Source organism: Falco punctatus (assembly GCF_963210335.1).
Source record: "Falco punctatus genome assembly, chromosome: 5".
Classification (NCBI taxonomy): domain Eukaryota; kingdom Metazoa; phylum Chordata; class Aves; order Falconiformes; family Falconidae; genus Falco; species Falco punctatus.
Genome location: NC_137584.1, coordinates 89,079,499 through 89,102,600, shown reverse-complemented (window position 1 = coordinate 89,102,600; position 23,102 = coordinate 89,079,499). Strand labels below are relative to the sequence as shown.

The 23,102-nt window shown below is 46.3% G+C and overlaps 1 protein-coding gene across 4 annotated transcripts in view; it reads left to right on the top strand.

The window, feature by feature from the left end:
- The window catches only part of MEIS1 (Meis homeobox 1), a 109,163-nt gene that overhangs the window by 26,698 nt on the left and 59,363 nt on the right, over positions 1-23,102 (top strand). For all 4 annotated transcript variants that reach the window (XM_080388266.1, XM_080388265.1, XM_080388264.1 and 1 more), the window contains exon 7: positions 176-287. In XM_080388266.1, the coding sequence (XP_080244392.1) occupies positions 176-287 (112 nt within the window). The remainder of the gene's footprint in view (positions 1-175; positions 288-23,102) is intronic.

Below are 23,102 nucleotides of genomic sequence, written 5' to 3'. Positions count from 1 at the left end.
CAGAGTATATTGGTTTTGCTGGGGAGCGGCGATGCGGCTATCTGGAAAGGAGGGATGTGGGGGGTGTCTCTGCCAGCCTTTCCCGTGGGTCTGGGTACTGCTCCGCCAGGAGCATGCCAGCCAGGCGCTTCTTCCCCATCGCAGCTTTTAACTATTGGCTTTTTTGGCCCCACAGCCCTCCTGGAACAGAGACCACGATGACACGGCGTCAACGCGCTCCGGGGGAACCCCCGGGCCCTCCAGCGGGGGACACACATCGCACAGCGGGGACAACAGCAGTGAGCAAGGTAGGGACAGAGCCCTCACGCTTTCCTAGCTGGCGAGCGGGCACCGATGCGCTCAGGGACCAGTTCCTCTCTTTCCGATGTTGACATGCGCTCGGGTACGAGGGGGTTTGTGCTGAGACAGGTCTCTCTTCCTTTTTTTTTTTTTAACACTTTTTTTTCCACCTCCTCCTAGTAAAAGGGTTGGCATCTTTCTTTCTTCGACCCTGCCAGCAGGCACATGTTAGAGCAACATATGTACTAAATTTGCAGTATGCTTAATAAAAGTAAGCAATAAGAAGGTTGCTTTTTTTTTCCCCCTTCATTCAAATGGGTTAAAAGATGAAATCTTGCAAGGGCAAATGTAATTAAAATTGCAGAAATGCATGCTAGTGTCTCAAAGATGCCATTGAAACTTTGCTGCGTATAAGGACGAGCTGTTAGCTGGCCCAGTTTACGAAATCCTGAGCAGTGCTTTTCTTTACTTTTTTTTACTCAGTTCCAATTTACTTGAATGCAAAAATTTTTTGTTCGAGTGCCAGGCCAGAGTAACTGATTTAGCAGGATGGGTATGAAACCAGCTTAGTGCAACTGCGGTGGGACATGCTACAAGTCATTAGTGCTGTCTCAGAAGCTCCGAGGTCTAAAAAGCTGAAATTCTGGGTTTTTCTGAGAAGCTGCTTAAATGCTTCACACTTTTTTCTGAAGAGACCAACTGCAGTGGATTTAGTGTTAATTTAATGCAATTAAAATTTAAAAAGGATCCTTAATCTGAATATAAAAGAGAGTGCTTTATTGAAGTTGACTCTGAACTCACAATAGGTATATACTTTTAAATCTGGTTTTATGATCATGTTTCATTCAAGTGCTGTTAGACAACAAAGGAATTGTGTTTCCAAAAAAAGGTTGAACAGTACTGATTAGCATTGCAAAGTCTGCATTTAACAAGATTAGATTTTAAACTAAACCAGTATATTTTAATTTTTTATACGCATGGACTTAACGTACGTGGTGAATAACATCTCTTTATAGAATTTTAAGTATTTGAGACACTTTATTGTTTAAAGAAAAGTTGCTGACTTCATCGCAAGTATAGCCTAGTAAAAATGGGGCCTGGAATAGTAAACTGTTGCAGAGCTGAGGCAGAAACTGGTAACCTTCTGACCTCTGACTTTTACTGGAAAATGATATGCAACATAAATTCAGGGGGCCTTTTTTCTTTCAAGTATGTATACGTACATATTCTAGCCGTGCTGTTCACAATGCGGTAGTTGAAGTGGTGTCAACGTGTTCATTAGAGCCCCTTGCTTTTGGAGCAAACTTGCAATCCACGGGTTTTGTAAGGGTGAAAAAGCTGCCGCAGAAATAGGTTAGAAACAAACCGCGGTGTTCGGAGGTGGTTTTTGTGCTCGGATAGGGCCGTGCTTTTATCAGACGGATGCGCGCGTTTGGGTGTGTATGTGCGTGGACAAAGCAGCTGCGCGGAGGCTCGTCAGCATGCTCCTAAACCTCATGGGCCCTTTGGAAATCGAGCTCCTCGCTTCCTGTTGTACTTGTAAAGATTTGTCAGGCTTCGTTTTCTTCCTAAATGTGGCATTTCGTTAGTCTGGAGCGCCAGTCGTACCTGATGTTTTATCATTGCCATCCTGGTTGGTTCCTAGCAAGGTGCATGCTGTAGCCTAGGTCAGGAAGGGTTTTCTAAAGTGACTTTAGAGCTTGAATCCTATTAAATATCCACAGGAAGACTTGTCAGCGACACTTTAGCCGGTTCGGAATCTTTTAACCAAGTCCCAGAGGCTGGAATTGCTGCCAGCACTTGCTAGATGCATTTCGTGATGAAGGCTCGCTGCATTAAAACTTTAGGAAAGAGTGAAAAAGAGTGGGAATTTGCTAACTGGAGCTCTCAGGCCAAGTTTGGAAAAGGAGTTTTGGAAAGGAGACCCTGCCCAGGGGCAATCTGTTACTGAGACTGGCCTTCAGGCTTCTGGCCACCTATGGAAATGGCTTTTTTTTGCGGAACGGGGCTGTGGGAGGGGTAGCGGTGGTCTCGTCGATCTTTACGTCTTGTTTGCTCAGAGTCCTCTGAAGGTTGAGATCATGGGGGTATCTCATTTGTGTAAGCACACCCACGCCTGCATATTCACCTTGTGTATAAAAAGTGTGGGTTTAGTCTTCCTGTGGGGGGAAAAGTCAAAAAACCCATGATCCTGAGTGACTGAAAGGGAAGAGGAAAAAAAGACGGCCAATGCCCCACCTCTCCCCAGCTACATTTATGTTCAAAACACCGTGATCTGGAGGCTTTTCTTTTACAGCCTGATGTGAGGAGTGGCAACGCTGTGGTTAAACTGGCTTATTCACCGCTGCTGGGTGCTTCTCCTGGCAGCAGAAGTCACCGGCATGGCCCTGCATGCGAAAGGCTGGGGACTCGGGTGTTCGTGCTTGCGAGCACAGGAGTTAACTCGAGATGCATGTGTTGCGTGACATATATTCAGTATATTATGGGCTTCCCTATTTTTAGGAGTTTGTAAAAGTTCCTTTTGGTTCCATCTGTCAAGAGCGCCTTTGCCGTTTAAAAAAAAAAAAAAAAGAAAAAAAAAAAGAAACAACGAAACAACAACAACAAATCTAATCACCAGAAATATAACCCTCTAAAAACTGTCTATTTTTAGGTTGTTCCCACAACCTGCTTCCCTTGTCGGGGGAGGTAAAAGCGCTGCCTGGGCCACGTTTCCAACCTGGCTGAAGGTATCAGGAGGATGCGAGTGTGAGCTTTGCACTTTCAGAGGGGCACACGGGCTGGAAAAGCTTAAGGCCCTTAGCAAGAGTTTTCTCCCTTGGTCCTTAAGCCAGAATATTTTAAGGTCTATTTTTGGACTTTTGGGAAATTTTTCTTCTTTACCAGATTCATCGATAATCCTCACAAAGTGCATTTTTAACCTATTTCTGTCCCGATGGACAACACACATCTAATTATTACCTTTGAACACAGGAGGAGAGACGCTCTTTCCTGCAAACCTTTTTTTAACATGTAAATTTATTTACTTAATAATGACTCCCAGCTGCTTCGATCTATTGTAGAAATCCATATTTAACTGCTAGGGAGCTGTTCTGGGGTCTCGTGCCACTGAACAGCGGGATATGTTATTGCAGAGCACGTTGACACAACCTCTTATAAAGGCGCGGCATTGTGTCATTGTAGGGGATAGTTATAGCACAGGAATGCAGAATAATATTATGGAAAAGTTTCATGGGCTCTTTTCCCATTGCTCTCAACTTAATCGTGAAGGGCCTTCGGAGGTCTGTCTCCAAATGGTGCCAAGAGATCTGAAGTTACACAGTGGAGAAATAACTTGCTAAATTCTATCGGGAAACAAAAGAGAAGCAAGTTCCCAGGTACAGGCAGGTGATGCTGAGCTCACGGCAGCCCTGTTTGCTCTTACTGCATATTTTAACTTTAAAAGATCCCTGTTTGGGGTATTAACAGATCCATTTCGCTTGTTTTTCAGATAGTCAGGTCAGGAGGATGCCGAACAAAGCCCTGGTACAGTCACTTTTAATCCAGAGTGAGGCTTTTTAATTCCCATGTTTAGCTCTCCTACACGGCTTAAAAGAAAAAGAGAAATAATCCATCAGCGTCTCCCATTTGTGTGTATCGTTTCTTTCCCATTTTTTGTGTGCGTGCCTCGGCCTGGGTTCAAAACATTTTTTTAACCTCCAAATAATTGTTGCTCTTTCAAGCCGGGAGTAGAAAGCGGCGATATTTCTTTATAAAAACGTATCAATGGCTGCAATGGTGGGGCGTTTTTTGGTTGTTTTTTTTTTTTTTTTTTTTTTCCCCCAGGCTTTTGTAGGAGTTTGGGCAACCTATAGGCAAAAAGGCAATCGCGTTTATTATTGCTGGGAATCTCAAGGCGGCTGTTTGGAGGCAGCGAAGGCAGGCGGCAGAGCCGGGTGGAGGGGGAGAGAAGGGCCACATTATGTTCCAGATGACTGAGCAAGGATTTATATACCGGCTCGCTGCTTGCTTTTTTTTTTTTTTTTTTTTTTTTTTTTTTTTTTTTAACATGGGAGCAGAAAAGTAATAAGAGTGGGGAGGCGAGGCATTTGCAGCGGTCAGATGGCCGGTGACTAATGGGGTAGGTGGGCAGGGGCCCGCGGATTGGGTGTCTTAATGAGCACATTTCGCACCGAGTTTGGGCTGCAGTTCCCCTTCACCTCTGCCCTTTATTGACCGAACTGACACTTCATTTTTCACATACTTCCAATTATGGCTGAGCTTAAGTGTTGCCCTGCCTCCTTTCTTTCTTGCCTATGGACGGCTCGAGAGCGGCTGAGGGAAGAGATTTTAATTTGAAAAACTACCATGGCAAGGCAGGTTTAGGGTGTAACCTGAAACTGCTGTCACTTTGCCGTTTCTCCGATAAAAACAAAAGTTTTAATGTTTCGTGTTTGGCGCTTCCCCCCCTCCCTGCCCGCCTTCTCCGTGGGGAGGTGCGGGATTGCTTTGGGGGCGGTTGGGTTGGCATGGGCTGTTCCCCTTGGGATAAATCCTTCCCGGCAGTGCAGGTGCTGGGGGTGGGAGTCAGCCCAGGGAAGAGGTAAACCCAGGTGGGAAAGCAGTGCCGGGCTGGAACGAGGGCTCCTCGTTCCCTCTCAACGCAGCATCTCCTCCAGAGGCTCGGCGGCGTGATGCCTCGCGTTGGGGATGCCTCACCTGACGCTTGCCCTGTGACAAAGCAAGTCAGAACCGTGCCTGCACTCCCCAAGCCTTTGACCAGTGTGGATTTGTCATTTTGCTAATATTTCCTCCGTGAGTGCAGGTTTGCACATGGCCTGGCTCTGAGGCTTTGGGATGTGGCTGAAGATGATGCTGGAGGAGGCAGGTGTGGTGAAGGCATGGACTGATCTCCGGTCTGCAGCCACCCTGTTGCTATACGGGGAGAACTGTGGTCTATGTCCCACAGCCCGAGCCTGCGTGCATTTCCACGTTTGCTTTTACATGCAGAATCCTTCCAGGACGGAAACCTCTGTTTGCTTTCGCAGGGCTTTGGGGCTTTCGGAGTGTGCGGTTTTCTGACTGAGTGGGAATTCTGTTGGAAATAGTCAGAACAGGTTGGGCTCGGATGGGGTGGCTGGGTTTAGGAACAAAATAGCTGCTGTTAGACCTTAGCTCCCCGGCAGTGCTGCTGGGTTTTGCAGCGTGGCTTTGGCTGCCGGCTGGGTCACGTGCAGTTGGGGTGAGTAATGAGCGGGCACGTCACCTGCATGCCAGTGGTGTTGCTTTGCATTGAAACACGTGGCAAGTATATTGACAATTATTTACACCCAAACACAGGCCCCTAAACCACAGAAGTATTTATCTCAAAAAAAAAAAAAAAAAAAGAAAAGAAAAGAAAAAAAAAAGTATGAAGTATTGCCTACTTTATTATGTAGCCCTCTAGCATAGTAATGGCATGGCATATTTTTACTATAATATGGTAATAAAAGACTATGTAAAAGGCAGACAAAGGTTCTGTCTTTTCACTAAGGTGACCCCTGTTACCAAGTAACTGCTTTACTTATGAGCTTATTAAAAACTCAAAAAAAATGAGCTTTTCATACTTCACAGGCATTGATGTGAAAATGAGCTGTCCTGCGAGTAGTTTTCTTGATCATTTTTAGAACAATTGATTAGCCAAAGAGCCGCTGTCATTAGTTGACATTGACTGATAGCAATTTGTCACAAGCTCCGAAGGTCAGCCAGGCAGTGGAAGCTCTGGCTTGTCTTTGATTGACCTTTTCTGATGCCATTATCATGCGATCGGTTAGACTGGATGTGACCCTCGATTAGAAAAGACAGGGCATTAGTCAACAGGGGCTGCTCCTGGTATTTTTTCTGGCGCTTTATGTATTGTGAATCCCGAATTAAGCGTAATAGGCTTGTTTGGAAACGGAGCGGTATCAGTTTTCTTGCCGAGGCTCTGCCATCCCCTTTCTTTTTCTTGCTTTTCCATCAAGTGGGCAGCGCTCGGTCTGCTTTAAATCAGCGTGAGCACCTGTGCCCTCTTCCTTTGACATGAGATACGAGATTTAAAACAACCCCATATTTATCTGAAACTCTTCGTGTAGGTGCATATTCTTCAGCAGCAGCACCAGCATTAATTATTTTTATCTCCCCAGAATCATGTTTTATTTTTTAACAGTGATTGAGGAGTTGAGGATTATGCTCATAACAACACGATGTCAATTTATCATTCTGCTCTAAAGCCGGAGGGCGTGAAACTGTTTTTTTCCTCCTTATGGTTTGGGGTGGTTTTTTTGGTGTTTTTTTTTTTTTTTTTTTTTTTGAGTCTCATCAGCCCGATTCAGCTGTTAAAGTTAGATTTCAGCAGCATTAAGGCTCCGTGCCTCAGCTAGGCAGGGTTATGCTTCCAGTATGGTGCATGGGAGAGAGTCCTCGCTTGGAAGTGGGTGTCTGTCATGATTCGAGTATCAATCTATTCCTGGTGTCAGGATTTATTTTAATCGTTCACATTAGTTCCAAACGTCTGTTATTAACAGGCGTTTTTCTTTTCACTTTGGCAAAGCTAGCTTAAATACTTATAAATGCTGCTTGTTTTGCCTAAATTGTGGGTAACATAGTCATAAACAAATTATTTTCCTCATAAAAAAACCTGCCTTCCTCCCATTTGCCTCTCAGGGAAACCCTGAATTTCTCCGTCTAAGCACCGACTTGTTTTTCAGGTCAGCCCCCAGAGATAATAAGCAGCTCCAAACCAGCACAACCATTTCAGCACGGTTTAATGCGACTTTCAGTCTTTGCTTAGGAGAAGCTTCCAGCTGGGAGGGGAGCAGGGAGGCGATCACGTCAGGAGGCAGATCCTGCAGGCTGAAGCTATTGCCATCGTTGGCAGAGCCAAAGGAGAGAAAAAGGCTTTGGGAACTGTTTACCTTTAAAGTGGCTATGGAAATACAAATATTCCTGACTTCTTGGCCCGCCTGTAATCAAGCAGCAAATTTCATGGGCTGGAGTCTTTTTTTTTCTTTTTTTCTTCTTTTTCTTTTTCTTGGCAAGTTTTTCTAAACTTAAAAATGTCTAGCCCGTTAAACATCTGTGTGGCTGTGTGCACGTCTATGTATACATAGACGTGTACATCAGGAGGTGGCCCTGGCCCTGACCTGAGCCGTGCAGGGTTTTTGCAGCCCCCAAAGTGTGTCTGCACAGCCCCGGGCGTCTTCCTGAGAACAAGATCTTGGATATGCTTGGATATGCTGAGGAACAGCAGTGGAAAATACCACGTTGTTAAATTGCCCCTTGGGCTGTTACCTAAAAACTCAGGTGCAGGGCTGAAGGGCATCTTGCATTCCTCCTTGGATGGAGCGGAGAGAGGTTTGGTGGCAAGTAGTTGTAGAAATACGTTTGGGGGTTTTGGTGTGTGAGATGCTCCTTTTTAGCAGTACCCGAGCCTTGTGTTTTGAAGATCACTGATGGGATTTGATTTAGAAAAATTGTTGCTTAATTCTGGTGGGTTTCTCTCCCCACACACACACACACATCCTGGGTGTGCTCCTTTGAGGTGTGGGGGCTCATTGAATGAGCTTTCCATATGGTCCCTATGTTTTTCATCTTGAAGGCACCAGCCCCTATGCCCCTTTGCCCCTCCAAGTCTTGGTGGCTTCAGCCGAGTCTCCTGATAGCTGTTGCAGGCAGAGTGTGGCTTTCAGGCGGGCCTGGTTAACCTCTTTAAATTGGAGGTTTAGAAAGGAAAGTCGCGTTCCTGAGGTGGCCTCCGCTTTTGAGAAACTTTTTGTATGGCGATGAGGATAAACCTGTAAGCACGCAGTGTTTCTGGGTTAGAGATGCAACAGGGTATGCCGTCGGGCTGCTTGGCGTAAACCGTGTTCCTGCCTCTCACGTGAAATGCTGGGAGGGGGGGGAAAAAAAAGAAAGATGACTAACATTGGAAGAGAAGTCTTTAAAATAATGGCTTGCGTATGGAGGAGGTGGATTCTCGTCCCACAGTGCAAGAACTAGGGGTGGGTGTTCGTGGCACAGAAGTTTTCCAGAACGTTAGCAGGTTTAAAATGAACAAAAAAGTTTTTCGTTTTGGGTTAAATTCATTGCTACAGTGTGCTGTGGAGGGGACAAAAAGAGATTAGACCAGTTCACAGAAAAATAGGTCCTTCTGTAGCTATTAAAAGCCCTGGTGCAGATGCAGCCGCTGGCTCAGGAAACTGCCCGAGTGCTGATTGTCAGAGCTGTGGCCCGGCCGCTTCTGTGCCACCCCCCTGTTCTATATGGTTTTCCTAAACACCCAGTATTGCTCCTGGGAGAGCCCGACATGAGATCAAGCTACTCGGAGCGATCTCCTCTAGGTTTTATGTTAAAATAATTTTTTAAAATTCAATTCAGGAAATAAGATACTGGATTTTTTATTTATCCTTTCTTTTTTTTTTTTTTTTTTTTTTATGGCTCTTTCTAATGCTGGCATGCTTTTGTTGGGAAGAAAGTAGACATAGTTTGTGTTTTCTTGCCCTTATTACCCCAGTGGTGGGAATGGTTTGATGCTATTCATCCAAATTTGACAGGTGATTGCTTCTGTAAACGAATGCACTCAAATCATAATTGTTGCAACAGAATTGTTTGATTACCTGGCGGTAGCCTCTTTCTCTCTGATAGCTTTTGGATCACCTGTTTGCTGAGAGCATTTGACAGTCCTCATGTTTATTACCCAATTGAATGTCAGTAGCAATTGCAGCTAAAGATAAACGAAAATGCAAGTACTTGTTGACCTTGACTTTTTTCCACAAGATATTGGACTTGATGGCTCTATTGCTGTTGAACTGATAAGAGTTATAAACAGTAGTTGAAGGAAAATGTTTTATTCCCAGAGGAAAATACCACGCTGCTGTGGGAAATGGCATCTGACTAGCGCTCTTTGCCAAATTTGCTTGGTTCACCTTCATTTAGGCTGTGGGAAAATAAAATACAAATTTTCCCTTTTATGACTTTAATATCTCTGCAAACATGAATTCCTGCGCTCTTTGTAAAGTTTTGTTGGCAGACTGCGCCCATAACATACAGCGAGCACGAGACCTCGCCGTGTTTTATGATGTGCTGTAATGAGGATTCTCAATTCTTCCTCATTTTCGGGCTGATTTGATAATTACAGGGAGGGAGCAGAGCTTTCTTCTCCTATTCCATGGGAAGTCTAATATGCCTGTAACCCGCGAAGGCTGGGAAATGCCTGGCTGCAGGTGCGTGTTGCCAGAGCGGGGCTGTGCCGGTGGGGGGGCAGCTTGGGGATGAAGGCAAAGTGATGCCAGGGACAAAGGGATGGTCTTTCACAGGTTGCTTTTTTTCGGGAAGGGTCCCTCATGGGTTCCCTTGCAGTTTTTTGGGAGGAGGGGGCCAGTTTCATGTTGCCCAGCCCAGCTGCATTTGGGGGATGGGAGGAATGAGCCTCCTGCCCCAGCAGATCTTGCTGCTATAACCCCCCCTTTTTTAAATATACACACACACACACACACACACAGGTATTTATCTATATTTCTTCTTAATTTCTAATCCTGCTCCAATATGAAAGCTGAAAGGAAGATTTCGGTGGGAATGGGAACAGGCAATAGGCTTTGAGATCTTCCAGGCTGCAAGTCATTGTATAAACATGACGCGGAAAGAGCGCAAAAGACGGTGGAATTAACATTGTTTAAAAACATAAGTCCTTCTTGTCTCAGCAACCGCTCTGATAAATTCCATACAGTATTGTAGGAGCTTGTTGAAGCACCGAAATGCAGGATTAAGCAATGCTGCAACAGTTAGCAGAGTCAGACTAGTAATCTTATTGCATTGTATGGGTTTTTTTAGGTAAGATTAAGCCGGCATTACATTGGACATTTGTGGGCGAGGGGGCATTCTTCAAAGGATTAATTAATAGGATCAACGCTGTGAGATGCTGACATCGTTTTTTTTCTAAGCACATTGATGCACAGGGGCTTTTATTTTTTTTTACTTCGTTTTTAAATTCATGAATGAGATGGGGACCTTCTCTGGGTGATTGGGGTGGCCCCTGCGGCTTTTAGTGGTGGTGGAGCCACCTGTCATCGCATAATTCATCGGGGACTGCTTCTTGCTGGCCTGGTGACCCACTAGTCGGTGCCATGTGAAATACCAGAGGGAGAGGCCCCAGGTCTCTTGTCCCCGAGGATTGCAGGGCTGTGACTAAGCAAATGCCTGGCGCTGCTTGAATGAGGGTGTCGCTGGTAAAACCTGCTGCCTCCCTGGCTCGGGGCTGCTCCGTGGAGCCTTCGCGCCTCGCGTTCGGCACGCTGAGCCTGGTGCTGGGAGGGCTGGGGGTGTGGGGAGGGACATGGGAGAGCCTGGCCGGACCCGTGCCATGGGAGCAGGGTCCCATGGGGGCAAGCTCCCCAGGGTCCTGGGCCACCTGCTGGCACTCTGTGGGTTGGGAGCTTCCCCATCACCGGGTGGTATTGCTGGCATCTAATGGCCATGGATGACACCTATGTCTATATTTATTTATATATTTTCTCTTATTGTCTTCCTCACGAGTGTTGAAAATCTCATGTTTGAGTTTTGCACATGCACGTGCACAGAGTTTGCAGGCAGTTTTTTGTGGTTGCTCTTTGCAGAAGCGTAACGTGGAGGTGTCAGGAAGGAGAAATGTCATCTAAATAAATAAAAGTGTAGCCGGGGCAGCCTTTTCAACTACTTAAGTCCTAAGTCCTTAGTTTTTCTGTGACTGATCCTGTGCCACCAGAGAGTGATGGACCTTGCAGCCCTGATGCTGTCTATCTTCTCAGGGCCGTAAGTTCATCTTTTGCAGAAGGGCGGGAGAACACCTGCGGGGAGGCAGCAGTTACATCCTCAGGAAAGAGCTAAAGGGGGTAGACGTAACCTGACTGATTCTTAATTCTTCCCCTGGTGCTCTGAATAGCAGTTCGTGTCACATGGATGCATGCTAAATATATTCTGGAGTCTGTAGCGTCCCGATGGACTTCGAAGAAGGCATATCTTAGCTCCCTCTGGTCAGCAAGTGAAGGTCATGGAAGCAAGGCTGGTGGGGTGGAGAACCTTTTGTTGCTGTCGTTGTTGTGCCAAGAGGATCTCCTCCCTCCCCGGTGCAGCACGGAGGGAGAAACTCCACCGTTACATAGCACAGGCCCTTCGGCACTGCCTGCCTTCCTAAAGCATGGGGAGGAGATCGTACGGTCAGGATGAACGGAACTGCTTGAAGTAAAGCGTTTAAACTTGTGTTTTAAGTTTCTTTCAGGGCACTGTAACGTCAGGGTGTAGCAGCCTCTTGCTGCAGAGTAGGGGATAAGATGCAGGCAGATGGCAAGGGGTGGAAAAGAGGGGACAAAGTGAGGTTGGAAGGTTACTGTGCTCCTCCCTTCCCCACTGAGTAAAGCATCTCCTATTTATCCTCTCCCATCCCTGGCTGTGACAGCGAGGATGCCCTCGCAGAGGATTTGGCGCAGGATTCTGTCCATTGCCTTTTTTCCGTATCTGGAGTAACCCGTGCAAACCCTGTGTGAGGCTGGCAAGGGTAGTGGGGATTTTAATTCCGTATAACCGTCGTACAGGCTGGGTGCCACCTTGTAGTTTTGCGATGGGCTGTAGGTAAAGCAGAGGGCTGTCCTGTCACTTGACTTGAATGTCGGCGGACAAATATTTATAGTTCGTGTGTGTGTTCGTTCATATACGTGCTTAGATGTGACTGCCTCCCACTATTATACATTTTTATTCTGCGACCTTGGCAGGAAAGGTGGTAAAACAGCCACCCTTGTGAAGTACAAGGCTTTTTCAGGACCTTTGGTATTTCCTTTACAAAGAACGTTGTGCGAAGTTCCTTGGCGCTACAGCTACAAGAAACCAATTAGCAAGCGGTGCTGAGGTTAGTGTCTCGCCATGTAGTTAATCCAGCTGCAAAAATCCCTGAGGTGTCCGTAGGTCACCAGGTGGAACAGCAGAGCGGTGAGCAGAGGGGGCTGGCATAGCACGTCGGCAGGGGGTGCAGGGTCCATCCGTCACTTAGTTTGAGCCAAGTGAAGTTGGCGACTTAGTTTAATTTCGTCCCAGGAAAGTTGGTGACTTGGTTGAATTTCATCCCGATAAAGTAACCAGCTAATGGTCTGCGGGAGCGCCGGCCATCACAAGAGGAGCACGTAATGACGTGGGTGTATCAGCTCTTCGCGATTAATTGTATCAGATCGCTGAAAAGCAGGATATGCACAATTATGCAGTTTTGCAGCATGGCTTTCTGTATACGGTATTTTAATATAAATTAGAATTGCCTCATACAGATTAATTGAAATTCTATGTGTTGCAAATACACAAATTTTATTTACTGTTGCAGTTGGTGTGGGTGAAACACAGTATTGAACTTAAAAGTGCCTCTCAAGTTGATAAATGCCAACTTGATACTAAGCATATTAATACCCAGTTAAAATTAGCAATCAATTTACTTGACTATTGGAGGTTAGCCAGGGATGGATCTGAAGTTGTATTAGGTATATCGTACTGGTCTGAATACATCATACACTGTTGCAAAAGCATTGTGCTAATTTTAGCTTACAAAGAGGATGAAGATAAACTGCCTGCTGCTAGTTTGCCATATGCTATCCTGGTGATAATATTCAAGTAGAAAATATTCTGCGGAGAGTCTTATTGTTTCAGTAAAAGAAAAGTGGAAAAGAGTTAAGCAAATTTCTGCTCCATAGATGTCTACGAAATAATGAAATAAAACAAATCTCAAATGCTGCTAGATGAGATCTGTGAAATTTGTTTTGGGTTTATTGGCTTTCATGGGAGTCAACAATTTGTTTTAGTATATATTTGATCCAATTGTATCCATTTCTCGCATGTAAATCTTAAAATCAATCTAAATAAAAATCGATCTTCGTTCTGGTAGGCAAAAATATAGTCCGAGTTGCTCCTAACTAGTTAAGCCTCCCATCCTTCAAGTTTAGTACGGGAATGAAGTCGCTCCGCTGAGTTGATTTTTCAGGAGCTTCTCCTTTTGCTTTGTTTATTTAAAACCACAAAACACGGTCCAGCTTCCACCCAGGGAGGCTTTTGCTTCTGTAGCTTCCCCCAGCAGCATTTGCACCCGCGGCCAGGAGAGGGGTGCATGGGGTGGGGGTGCCCTGCGCTCCCCGGGCTGCAGAGGGCTGGGGGCAGCTCTGGAGGGCTGGGGGGAGCTCTGCATTAGCAAGTGGTGAAAAGCTTGACCTTCGAGTGACCCAGGTCAAGCAACCCCCCTGCCGGAGTGTCCCATTTGGACACGGATACCTGTGGGGTGAGGGAGGAGATAAAGGAAGGGGGAGGGAGATAAAGTAATCCCATTGACCTGGGAACTTCTCAGATATTACAAGCGAGGGAACAGCAGGAATAATAAAAGAGTGACAATATTTGCCTGCCCCCCCCCCCCCTCCCCCGTATCTGTGTAATGTCATTTCCAAAGGACTGGAGTAGATAATAGCAAATGTGCTTTCAAGAATCAGATCAATCTCTTGAAGTGATGGGGAAGGCTGGATGCTCTGATCTGGCGGGTGCTGGGGAGTGTAATACAACCCTGTCGTGGCAGAGAGAATTGTATAAATGGACAAAGATCCACTGATTACATCTTTTGCTAAAGTGTTAAGTAAAAGATCTGGCTATAAGAGATGGCGGGTCTACTATTGTCCCGTCTTCCAACTTGTTTTTATAGGGGTTTTCACAGGAACAAATACCAATTACCAAAATAAAAGCAAGCGGGGTGGCCGCTCTGTATCATGGTGGGACACATGCTACCGAGTCAGCGTGGGCAGGAAGCTCGGCAGGTCTGTCCCCTGCCATGGCCATTGCATCTTTATCTCTCCGGTTCATTGTTCGCCACTGAGTGCTTGAAATTCCAGTTTCCAAGTAAAAGCTTCCTGTTTCTCGCATTTACATTCAGTTTGGTAAGACATAAATTTAGCCTAGCTATCAAGGAGGGCTTTTTTTTTCCCCTCCCCTCCCCCAACCCCCCGCCCAAGGAAGGCAAAATAGGAAGAAAACATTAATTCTGATTTGATGATAAGAGGTAGAATTTTGCATTTTCCCAGATCCTCAGTGGCAGGAAGCGTGAGGTTGTATCCTCATGATAAGGTGATGGATGGGAGCTAAATTCAGCCTTTCCATCCTGAGTAATTTTAGAAGAGGCCCTGAAGTCCAGGTCTTGTTTAGAAAGAGAGACGGGCATGTTCAGCCAGAGGTTCCTTGCCACAGCCTCGCTGCTTGTAAGTTTTGACTGTTCTGTGCAGTATCCAAAACTAACATCGTGCATATTCTTGTAGTCATCTCAATCCTCAATTTTCCCCCGGAGAGTCTCTGTTTCTCTCCATTGACTGTGGAGGGACTCGGGGACAACCGATCGCCTCGCTCAGGCGCTCAGCTTGGTGGCCTGACTCGCACGCTTGGAGCAAGGAAGGGTGAATCTGTGCTGCAGCTTGTCTCTTCTTTAGGAAGGGAATGTTTGCTCCGTGTGGAGGAGCAGAATAAAGCATGTTGTACTGCTGAAGGCTGGGGGAGCGGGCTGGGCGTTGCGTGTGTGGGTGAGGCCGGTTCTCTTCAGCTCCTGAATGCACTGGCTGGAGCATCTCATGGCACTTGTTGGCTTTGCTGACCTGTGTTGGTCATCTCAAATGTTAAAAGGCTTGGCATCCACAGGAAAAGATATATATGTGTATATGCGTATATATTTATATATATATTTTATTAGTTATGGAAGGGCATTGCCTGTATTCTGAAATGTTAAAAAGCTTGGCATTCATAGAAAAAGATATATGTGTGTATATACATACATATTATTATTTTTTTAAATATTACTCATGGAGAGGCATTGCCTGTATTCTGAAATGTTAAAAAGCTTGGCATTCATAGAAAAAGATATATGTGTGTATATACGTACATATTATTATTTTTTTAAATATTACTCATGGAGAGGCATTGCCTGTATTCTGAAATGTTAAAAAGCTTGGCATTCATAGAAAAAGATACATGTGTGTATATACATACATATATCTATATATATATTTTTAAATTATGATTTTTTTTGACATTACTGTTGGTGGGGCACTGCCCGTGTTCCCATGCCTTGCTCCCGGGAGGCCAGGTTTGAAGCTTTCTCTGCCAGGAGGTTCCTTGCTCCATCAGTGTGTGTGGGGGATGGGTGGAAGGTTTTTCTCATGACTCTGGGAGATGGGGACTTAGAGAGAAAAACGGGGCTTGAGGGACTTGGTAGCAGCGCTTTGCTCAGCTTCCAGCTAAGGAGCATTGAGGTCTTTCATGAGATGAGAGGCTCCGTGAGCGAAGCCTGGAAATGAAACCTGCTGCTGAGTTGGTGTGGTGGGAATGGCCACGCTCAAATCAACCCAGGGCTTGGCATTGCTGTGCCCTTCAGCAGCCGGCACTGCGGCTGTGGGACTGCTCTCCACGCACCGTCCTTGTCTGCTTTGGGGTGTAAAACCCGAGTTAAACCTATTTCCACTCCAGACTAACAAGATCCACGTTTGGTCCATGTAAGCGCAGTAATATGCACTCAAAAAGGCTCGTTTGTCCACTTTGGCTTGTAGTTGTACTCATAGCGATCCCCCCTAGCAGACAAGGCGGAGGCAGAGGTTTAATAATTTTTATGTGGAATATCGAACTCTTCTTCCCATATTGAAGTCCACTTTGGATGCTGTCCTGAAAACCATCTCCAGACTGTGCACCATGACCCCGCTGCACCCCAGACACATTAAATTCGGGGCTCGCTTACTTGGGAGGGTGTGCGTGCAGAGCCCGGGGGTGCTGGCTCGCTGGTGCCAGGGGTCTGCAGGTGCGGGGGGGGTGGGGGGGGGCAGGTTACTGGCTGCGGCAGTGCAGGCTTTCATTCAGCGCCTTGTCAGTGTGCCTTATCTGGGATCATGAGGGATGGCTCTCCAGGGTAAACCCTGGGAAAGGGAGCTGAGGGAGGTGCATCCAGGGATGCGCTGCTGGGGGCTTCCTCGCAAGCTGTTCTACTTGCCCCAAAAGAGCCCTAACCTGCAGAGATCCCTGCAGCACCCGGGAAGGCTGGGCTTTCCAGCGTGTTTGTTGACTGCTTTGAGATCTGAACCTCCTTATTTACAGCTCATGTCATCTTTGAGCTGATGCGTACGGCACCCGCTGTCCTGAGCCTTTCCTTGCATGCTCTTGCATGAGGCTCATGTGCTACCTGGAAGGTACAGAAAAGCCGCCTGGACTGCAGAGGGGTGAGTGTGAGGGACAGCCTCCGCGTGGTCCTACAGGCAAGAGCATATTGCCCACCCCAGGTCTGTTTTCCCTTGTTCAGGTCACTGCTGAGATCATATTCATTGCAAGTACGGCGGTTGTGCCCAACGCTTTTCCGTAGAAACTGTGAAATAAAGGATAGGTGAGAATGCTTTTTAGCTGAACTTTGAATGTCACCCGGCAAATGTAGATGAAAATTTCTGTCTTTTCTCATCTGCCTCAACCACAAATTGCAGGTGAAGCTGGTCAGGCAGTTAAAATTACTGACAAAACTCAAAGTTGCTTTGCATAGAAGACAGCGGTGTGATTAGCAATGGTTCAGAGGCTGGCATTGTTGGCGACTGTTCAGATAATTGGCAGATATTTGTGAAAGCATTTGCCAGTCTCAGGGGAATCACCAGCTTTGGCATCGGTGATTATAGCTCCAGCATTGCAATGGGAAAGGGTGTGGGTCTGGAGGCTTCCTTTTCTGCCTGAGAAGCCTCGGTGACCCAGTCCTAAGGCAGAGACGTTTGCCTCCAGGTTCTAAGTGGTCAACCATACCGCAAAAACGGATGAAGCAAGCCATTCACAAACAGTTGGAAAACTGCATTTCCATTCTGCTCAGCATGCAAGGAATCTATCAGAAGGGACTCATTCAGAGTGATGGTGAGAACTGGAAGTAGTATTTACTAGGATTTATTTGGCTGTTGCAGGATAATTTGCATACAGGTTTGCAAGTATTTCCTTTTCTTTTTATGCAGGTCAGAGCGTGTGCCTGTGTATATATTTTATAAAACTATCCTGATCTTCATCAAAGTAGTCTGCTAATGCTTTGCCTGCCTTTATCAAGATGCAGCATGAAAGGACCACTCTGATTCATAATTTTAAGGGATGTTATTCTGACCTCAAAAATTGATACTTCCTTAGCCAATGCTAGAAAGCCCTTTCTGTGGTTTCAGTCCCCATTTCTGCAGCAATTAAGAATCAGGTGGCATCAGAATAACAACCGGTTTTAATAGCCACTTCAGCCACCTCCGTCACGGGGAGGAAGCGTGCAGGGCTTCTGCAGAGCCTCGGAGCTCTGCGGTATGACCTCAAGTGACCAGATGCAAAAACCAGTGCAACTCTTGAACAGAAAGGTCTGCATCATCCAAACTGTGCTGACTCTTGTCCAAGAACACACTGTTTACCTGTTCCTCCCAAATTGGTCGGTTTTCTGCAAGGCTGAGATGTGATTTTCTTTTTTTTTTCTTTTTTTTTTTTTTCTTTTTTAACTCGGTGCAACTTGGCTGGTTTTAGTGGAGCTGCTCTTCACTTGCATGTAGAAGTATGGTGGTGAGGATTGTGTTTTGGTGATCAAAGCTGAACAGAGCCACCATGGACCTATATATATTGCCCCTCTTTTTGTGTCTGAAGATATTTGTATATTCATCTGCAAATATGCAAGCTGACCGCTCCAATCAAAAGCGACAGATCTTCCCAGTTAACTCCAAAATGCCTCTTGCTGAAGGCAATCGATGTCTGAACACGTGTTGCCATGAGAATGAAGCAGCCAAGCTTCTGTCTGGCCCTCGAGATGTGTACCCAGATCTTAATGAAGGGTGAGGTTTTCCTTATCCTAATAAACAGATTTTGTCTGGGAAGGTGAGAGGCAGAAAGGGAGAATGTATTTGCCCAATCCCAAATAAAAGGCTATTTATGCCTAATAGATTGGCAGAATTACTCCAGAGTAATTCATCTACCGGAAAATATGATCCTTGTGTCACTGCCAAGGTCAGAGAGACCTATGATGATCTGCAGAGTAAGTTCAGGTCACCCAAGTTAAATCTGCCTGGGGCTGACTTAGCTTACACACCACATTTTTTCCGAGATTAATAAAAGCAAACATCTTCTACAGAGGGAGGCAGGGCTAAGAGTGTGGTCAGCTCGGTCCTTTGAGCCAAGGGCTCCTGGGTTTCCCTTCTCCTTTCCAGGTTGCTCCTTCCATTTCCTTCCCATTCTTCTTCTCTTTTTCTCAGTATTTACAGGATGCTCAGAAAAGTCAGTATTTTCCTTTGCAAGGTAACCAGTGCCTCTAGAAACCCCTTCTTGCGAAGCGCATGCGGAGTAAGGGTGCGGGGCCATGGCTGGTGGGCACCCAGGAGCAGCACTGCCTGGCTCCGCGTGCGTGGTGTGTCCTCACAGCCGGGAAGCACACCTTGGAAGCTGGGACAAGAAAGGTGGGGTACACAGGAGAAATACGTTCCAGGGTAACCTCAGCTGCGGAGGTGCCGTCTGGACAACAGGATTTTTGGCAGCACCTTTTTGAAGGTGACGGTGGTGACTTTGTAGGCGCTGCCAGGCTGCCCCAGGAGGAGACCGGTGGGTGGTGAGCTGGGCAGGTGGGAGCCTTCCTCCAGCACCGGTGGGTGGAAGGGGCAGGGCAAGGTCCTCAGCTCTTGCGACAAGGATGAGGTTGCTTCAGCAGAAAAGCAAGATTGTTCTTCCGTGTAGTCTGTACCTGCCGTGGGGAAGCTGATGCCTGTGGTTTTTAGCCTGCCAGAACCTGAGGTTTTCTTTAACTTCCTTGGTTACTCATTCGTGTCATTTAAAGTACATCAAATCACTAAAAGCAGGCGGTTTTTGCTTTCTATCCGTTTTTACTACTGTTGCTATTAGAGATAATGACAAATGCCGTGAATTGAAGAAGAAACACCAGAAATCTGTTTGGCTTGCTTTTAGAAGGATGTTTGCATTTTGTTTATTTATTTTTTTTTAAGACGCTGGATGGTTTTTTGCTATGACCCAGCTTTGCTCTGAAATTTTGGTGGGATTTTGGTAAAACACTCTTATTGCGAAGGAATGGAGCCAAAGACAGATCAGCTGAAGATGGCTATGTTACCTCCTTCCCGTCCTTTATCCCTCTTGCAGTTGGGACTTTGGTGCCACTAGGTGTAGTGACATAAGTAGTACTCACATTCTGGAGTGCACCAGAAGTTTTTCCCTTTTGTCCCATCAGTTTGCCTGTTCGAGGTAATCCTCCGTAGCAGATGTCTAGGAATATGTAGTGGTGGGAGATGAAAGAGGTAAAAGTAAGGCAAGCGTGCAACTATAGGTGATATTCAGGGGAAGTTTTCAAGTGTTTTTAGTCTGACTTTGCTTTTCGCCTTCATTTCATGTTTTGGACTTTCTGACATCTGTCTGTTCCTGGTTGATTTGCATTTGGGTTTGTTGTTTGTTTGTATTAATTCAGGGAAAAACCCCACACCCTAGCCTGTAGCTGCACGGTAAAACAAACAGCAAAACACAGCAGCTGTGAGAGAAAGTCGTAGGAAACCAAAACCATCGCAGTGACACGAGTACGTTCAGCTGAAGCCGAAGGGGGCTCCAGTGATAACTTGGTAGGGCTGAAGCATCTGAAAGGGCTGTGGGTGCCTGTGTGCCCCGCAGGGGACCACAAAAGGCGCTCAGCTTCGGTGCTGAGCCTTGTGGCTGGTGCCATGAGGTGAGCCTGGTGCCACCCGTGAGGAGCGGGGTCAAGACTGCCTGCCCATCACCGTTATTTCTCCCAAAGGCTGTCCAAGCCCTCCCGACTTTCCAGGCTGCGCCGCGAGGGCTGGATTCACACTGCCTGGGTGTGAGGGGGCTGTACCCACACCTGCCCCTTCCCGGGGGTGCCATCCCACCTCCCCGCACCCCGTGTGAGCTTGGCTGTGTCAAATCTACTCCTTTTGGCTTCTGCACCTTCTTCCTGAGGAGCAGCATTTTGCTGCTGTCACGGGCCCTCAGGAGCAACCGGCTTTTGCTGGAAGGATGAGAGAGGTGGGTTTAGGGCACGAGGCAGCGAGGAGCAGTGGGGACAGCACAAGAAAACCATCAGTAATTCTGCCTGCGCCCTTCCCTTAAAAGGCCTGACAGATGGTTGTGTATTTTGTAATTAAGGTGTTTTTTCCTGAGCTAATTACGAGTGTGGTAACGTAAGGTTTTATCTTTGTGGGGTAAACTAGGCTTCCGAGCATCCCGGGCAGCACTAGGGCAGCGTGAGGGCAGGGGATTCACGGTGTGGTCCAAATGCCGTCCTGATTGCAAATATTTTAACATTCATTTAGAAAAGAGCAGTGTAAGTGGTTTGGTTCCAGCTCCTGCCCTGTTCACGTGGAGCCCAGCTACTGGGAGGTTCCCAGGGTGCTGTGGCTCTGTCCCACACCGCCCAGTAGTTTGGGCCATTGCACAGGGAGCTGGTTTGCATTGGACCTCAAAGGCATCTTGTGGAAACAGTTCTTCTAGGTGGACGTGGGCAACTCTCTTCTGCGCCCTCCTCTCCCTGTGGTGAGATACAGGGATACAGGGAAGCCAGCTGCCTCAGGGAGGGGTTTTGGATTCGCTCTCCACAACAAGCCAAAAATGTCTCTTCCTCTTGTTTTAGGTATAAAGAAATAATGAATTTTGTTCCTTAAGTTCGAAGCCAGGTGCCTTTTCACTAACTGCCCACTCCAGAGGGTTCCATGGCTGGAGCAGCGGCTGCAGCCTGTGGGTCTTTGTAAGGTGCTGTGAGATGATGGGTGTTTTCTGAAGCATTGGCAATGGAAGCTGAGATGTTGTCACTATCAAAAGAAGAAAGGTAGATGAGGTGGGGGCATTTTATTCTCATCCCTTTTAATTCTGCCTTTTGCGGTTGCAAATTGACCATGGTATGTGGGGAAACAGTGTGTGGTGCCACCATGGCAAGCGAAGTGAGGTTTAATGTTCTTTTTCTTTCAGTCATGTCTTGGGTTTCATTGTCAGATGTTGCTGATGGACTAGGGACAGGGAAAAGAATAATTTATTGGGTTTGATGCTACTTCAAAATGAGTGACAGGAGTAGAAGAACATTGCGCATCAGCAGGATCATTTTCGCTTGACACAAACCACATAGGAACTTCCAACTGGAAATACCTCAGGTGGGCTCGGTGGGTCATGAATCCTGACTTGCCTGACTAGACTAATTCTCTTGTGTTCATTATGACTCCTGTGACATAAGGGGTCCAGCCCTGCAAAAGAGGATTTGGGACAAACAACATCTGAACTACATAGTTCCTGCAGGGCATGCTGCAGCTTGGGCCAGCGTTTGTTGCTCTTGAATTGGCCCAAAATGAAATGCTGTAGTTTGGTTCAGCAATCCCCTTTGGTATGTCTTACCCAGCAATTAATTTTTTTAGAAACTGTTTTCCAATAGAAGAACCTAGTTTTGAATGGTTTGGACACTCTCAAGGTCTGGCATGTATTTTCTGTTGTAAAACATGAAATCTACAGCATCATTGCTTCTGAAGCAGGCTTGCAGGCAGGACCGGGGCAATTTAGCTGTGTTTAGGGAAGGAAGCCTACCTAAATGCTCCACTGTAATAAACTGTTTCTACAGATAATGCGTCCCTTAGTTTATACGTAATATGCTTCTGATCTTTGCTTTGAGCCTCTTACAGCTGCTTGTGCTCAGTCCAAGAGTCAAGTGTCTTAGGAGCTGGATAAACACAAAGATAGAGCCAGTTGTTAAGGAGCTGTAGAGATTTACAGAGGTTGACCTCATGGCCATTTGGGGTATTAGTTGGGCATATTTCCCCCACGGCAGAGCAGTCCGGTGCTCCTCCTCTGCTGCTTCTGCTCCTGCTTTGCAAGGGAGTAAGTCCACCTGGATCCAGTGGTGGATTTACCTGTGTCTCAGCCACGTGCAGTTGACTTTTCATGGAGAAGGCAACTGGTGTGACCTTTTGCTGGGAGGGCCAGCTGTCCTGCTGAGGTGGGAGAGAACAGGTCTCAAAAGATGACCTATATTTGAATAAAATGAGAGAATTACCAACAGCTTTCCCCAAGAAGGGGTAGGCTTTTAGGTTGGGGAAAGAACCATTTAAGCTTTTTACCATTTTTGGTTAAAGCAATTTAGCATTTTTGGTTAAAGCAGGATGTTTTTCTGTTTAACCAGATACTTTTCTGCAGGGTATTTGCTTCCAACTGCTCAAAGTAAACTTCTGTTGCTGGCAGCAGAAAGTTGTTTGCTTCCCATACAATGAATTGCTTTCTTTTTAGTATTTCATTCGGCACAGAGATGCATGGCTCCAGAAATATCGCACGACTTACGCGTAATAGCGGAGTTTTCTGAACCCCTTTAAGAAGTTATGCAGGAGAAGAGCTTTCCTTCATTTCAGCTGTAAAAAGCTGCCGAACAGATGAAAATGAGTAAAATCTGGAGGTTTTTCCCCCTGTTCGTCAATGCTGGTTTTACTCCTTGCGTAGACAGCTAATTTGCTCGTTGCTTGCCTGGAGGGAATTCAAGACAGAAAGGAGGATCAGGTTACTAGGAAAAGGTGCTCCTGTCTCTAAAGAACAAAGTACAATGATTCAAGAAAAAAAACTTTGAAAATTTGTCAAATGCCAGAGTGTAATTTATACTTATCCAGGTTACTCCATCTATGAATATTTGTGTAGGATGTTTTTGCAACTCTTTTCTTTAGTGTCTCGTAAATATGGATACTATCTGTGACTGACAACCTCCTGCTGTTTATGTCATGGTCTGAATCCTTGCATGAAACGTGCACCGCATCTCCTTAAGAGATGCGTGCAAACCCAAACGCACA